At 44.4% G+C, this 4,073-nt stretch overlaps 1 protein-coding gene across 1 annotated transcript in view; it reads right to left on the bottom strand.

Annotated features, from left to right (window-relative positions):
* The window catches only part of hm13 (histocompatibility (minor) 13), a 9,217-nt gene that overhangs the window by 4,056 nt on the left and 1,088 nt on the right, over positions 1-4,073 (bottom strand). The window contains 7 exon segments of the mRNA XM_037685073.1: positions 53-110; positions 440-469; positions 471-566; positions 640-725; positions 1,127-1,215; positions 1,290-1,372; positions 2,180-2,278. Coding sequence (XP_037541001.1) covers positions 53-110; positions 440-469; positions 471-566; positions 640-725; positions 1,127-1,215; positions 1,290-1,372; positions 2,180-2,278 — 541 coding nt within the window.

The following is a 4,073-nucleotide window of genomic DNA, read 5'->3' on the forward strand; positions in this document are numbered from 1 at the left end:
GGAGGGACGGAGGACAAGAGACCATCCAGGAGACACAGAGACAGGGACTCACGTTTGATTGGAGCTTCAAACGACTTGGCCACCGTTACCATGACGTTGGTCCCAAACACCTGGAGACATGGGACAGGCGAGGACAGGTCAGAGGGACAGAGAGGACTCTTTCATTTTTACAGCTATCATAAAAAATCTGTTCAAAAATTAATTTCAAAAAGGAAAATTTAAATAAATTTAAAGTTCTGTCTCAAAACGTTTTGCAGAACAAAAAAAACCCAAAAGATAAAAAAGAAAAATGTTTTGAATGTTAAATGACGGTCGTGCTTTTATTGTGGGAATAATGTGAAAACTTTTAATTGAAAGTACAAATAGCTAAGAGTTTAGGTTGTAGGGAACAATGTCAGATGCGATGAAGATGATGAAGGCGACGAAGGCGGGGCCTCACCCAGAACACGTCGTAGACGAACAGCCCCCCCCAGCAGGATGCAGCCGGTGCTCACGTTGTTCAGGTGCAGCAGCTCCACGCCGTTCAGGGCGAACGCCAGGCCGAACAGATTGTTGGCTATCCAGTGCTGTGATGTCACAAACGACACGTCATTGGCTGCAGAGGTGGTCGCCACGGCAACCGGTTCTGACCGATCTTACCTTTTTGAACAGGTACCAGACCCCGACCGCGGTGCTGATCAGCAGACTCACCAGAGTCTTCGTGTCGAACTCGTAATTCACGACTTCTGAGCAGAGACAACGCACAGGAACATGATATTTTACTAACAGAAAGATGTGTTTCGGGGGGGTGTCATGTGTATTTAGGCGCTGCGTTCAGGTGCATTTAGGCGTTGCGTTCAGGTGCATTTAGGCGCTGCGTTCAGGTGCATTTAGGCGCTGCGTTCAGGTGCATTTAGGCGCTGCGTTCAGGTGCATTTAGGCGCTGCGTTCAGATGTATTTAGGCGCTGCGTTCAGGTGTATTTAGGTGTTGAGTTCAGGTGTATTTAGGCGTTGTGTTCAGGTGTATTTAGGTGTTGAGTTCAGGTTCATTTAGGCGCTGCGTTCAGGTGTATTTAGGTGTTGCGTTCAGGTGTATTTAAGCGTTGCGTTCAGGTGTATTTAGGTGTTGAGTTCAGGTGTAGCGACCTTGTCTGGCCTCCCCGGCGCCCTGCGTGAACAGCAGCTGGAACTGTCTGTTGGGGAACGATTCTGGAAACATCCTGGACATCAGAGGACTGACAGACAGGACAGGTCAGAGTCGGTTTCTGGTTCTGGTGGTTCTGGATCAGAACCTGCGACTGGGTCTTACCTCAGGGTGTGGGACAGCGCCAGGACTCCCAGCACGAAGAAGTAAACGGAGAGCAGCAGGTTGATGTACTCCTGGGAGAACACCTGCGGGACACAAGACTCAGATTCAAAGATTCAGTGAGATTTATTTGACATTCACATCACAGATATCACATGTACCACATGTACCACATGTATCACATGTACCACATGTATCACATGTATCACAAGTACCACATGTACCACATGTACCACATGTACCACAAGTACCACATGTACCACATGTACCACAAGTACCACATGTACCTGGTACATGTACCACATGTATCACATGTACCACATGTACCACATGTACCACATGTACCACATGTATCACAAGTACCACATGTACCTGGTACATGTACCACATGTACCACATGTACCATATGTACCACATGTATCACATGTACCACATGTATCACAAGTACCACATGTATCACAAGTACCACATGTACCTGGTACATGTACCACATGTATCACATGTACCACATGTACCACATGTACCACATGTATCACATGTACCACATGTATCACATGTACCACATGTACCTGATACATGTACCACATGTATCACATGCACCACATGTACCTGGTACATGTACCACATCATGTGATCCATGTGGTGGAATGACATTACGTTCACAGGGTCCCAGTTACATCAAACAATAAAATGTAAAATAAAACCAGTGATAAGATCAAAGATATGAACTTAGAGAAACAAGTAAAAACATCATCTAAGCACTAGTAGCATAAAAACAATATGTTAAACAGCAGCACGAACATGAGTCTCTGTGAGCAGGTGAACATGCATGAACACAAACGGTCAGAACCAGAACTCCGCAGCTGGACCGGACCGCAGAGACCCGGACTCACCTTGAAGAACAGGTAGAGTCCAAACAGAGTGCAGCTGGCGATGATGGGGAACCGAGCAGCGTCTCGGCTGGTGATGGTCTCCGGAGCGTCCGACGAGTTCTGACAGGAAACACAATCAGATGGAACTTCAAAATAAAAGACAACAAAACCAGAATGACAACCGAGTCGTCACGATATGAACGAGAAAAAATTCATAAAATACACAAAATAATTCAATAAATTAATTCGACAAAAACAATAATAGTAAGTCATCTTTAAAGACAAATTAAACTAAATTAATAAATCAAACAAACTCTACCAAACTAAAACATTAAAGCACAAAACAAATGAAAAAAAAAATTAATGGATGAATGAATAAAAAATAATTCTATAAATAAATGAAAAAAGTATTTAAAATAAATAAGAAACAAATAAATAAATAAATAAATAAGAAACAAATAAATAAATAAATAAATAAGAAAAAATATATATTTCTCCTCCAAAAGCTAAAAATCCCTTCAATAAATGATCAATCCTTTGAATTATTGAATGTTTTTGTTGTTCGAGCCTGAAATGGTTTAAAACTTGTGGTTTCTGTCAGCTGCTGATCTGGAACCAGTTTTCTTTGGACTTCCTGTGAGCCGGCAGAAGAAGTCACATTAAGCCTCCACACACCGGGACACGAGAGGACCGAGTCTTTGTAGACTCAAATCCTAAAAGCTGCTTGTTGTTCAGGTCAGAGCAGCTGGAGCTTCGTTCAGAACAAACATCAGCTGAAGCTTCGGACAGAAACAGCTAAAGTTAGTTAATGAAAACCTCTTCACGCCGTCTGCTCCAACACGTTTCCGCTTCAGCTGAGAACTTCCTGATGTGCAAGAACCTGCAGCCCTGGAACAGAGTCCACCATGTTGTTAGAGAGGAGAGGTCCTGACCTTTGACCTCTGACCTGCTGGCTGTAGAGTCACTGCACAGTCTGACCTTCAGGGTGAATCAGCTGCCTGAAATGTTTCCACTTCTTTCTGTGGAACTAAATGACCTTTGACCCTATCCAGATTAACGGGCAGCAACAGCTGCTTCTCAGAGGCCATTGCTGATGTCTTTCCACCTTGGTGTAGTGCTAACACACAGACGGAGTGTTTGACGTTGGAGAGTTTCAGAACCGCACGAGTTCATGTCAGCGTGGAACTGAACCTGAAGGACTTGTCTTCTGTTATCACTGAATTTATTTACTAATCTGAACAAAACTAAAAGATTAACTCAGATTTATCCTGAAAACCTTCGGCTTGTGTCTAACGGCTCCTCTGTGGAGGCCCACATGGACTCGTGTTCAGTCCCGGTTCAGGTGAAGCCAGTGAACCGGCAGGTTGGCTGTTCATGACAAGGTGTGCAGCTCTCATACTCACTCTGAAGCCACAATCGTAATCAATGTCTCCGAGTTCCTACAGACAGACAGGATGGAAGGACAGACAGAAAGACAGACAGACAGGTGTGCAGAGACACAGACAGGAAGAAGAAGAATCAGATCGGAAACAGAAGATCTGAGTCTGGAAACAAACAGCCTGCCTGAGAAACTAAACCATCATCAGCGTCAACATCATCATGTGCAGGTAGACAGGTGTTTGTTTTACACGAAGTCATGTGAGAGACGCCTCAGGTGAACCACACCTGAAGCTTCTGAGGTAAACAACTCATGCTGAGCGCTCGGTTGAGGAAAATCATTGATTTTATTAGAACCTTGGAGCTGCTGAACCGAAAAGACCCAGTGCTGCTCGCTCCACCAGCTGCACGGATCAGAACCTCCTTAAGGTCCAAAAGCTGCAGGTGCTTAAGGGACGAACAGAACAGTACACCATCTGTTACCATGGAGACAGAGACAAGTGGATTTACACCTCCTGTTACCATGGAGACAGAGACA

Source organism: Nematolebias whitei, chromosome 11 (assembly GCF_014905685.2).
Source record: "Nematolebias whitei isolate Nwh7 chromosome 11, NemWhi1, whole genome shotgun sequence".
Lineage (NCBI taxonomy): Eukaryota > Metazoa > Chordata > Actinopteri > Cyprinodontiformes > Rivulidae > Nematolebias > Nematolebias whitei.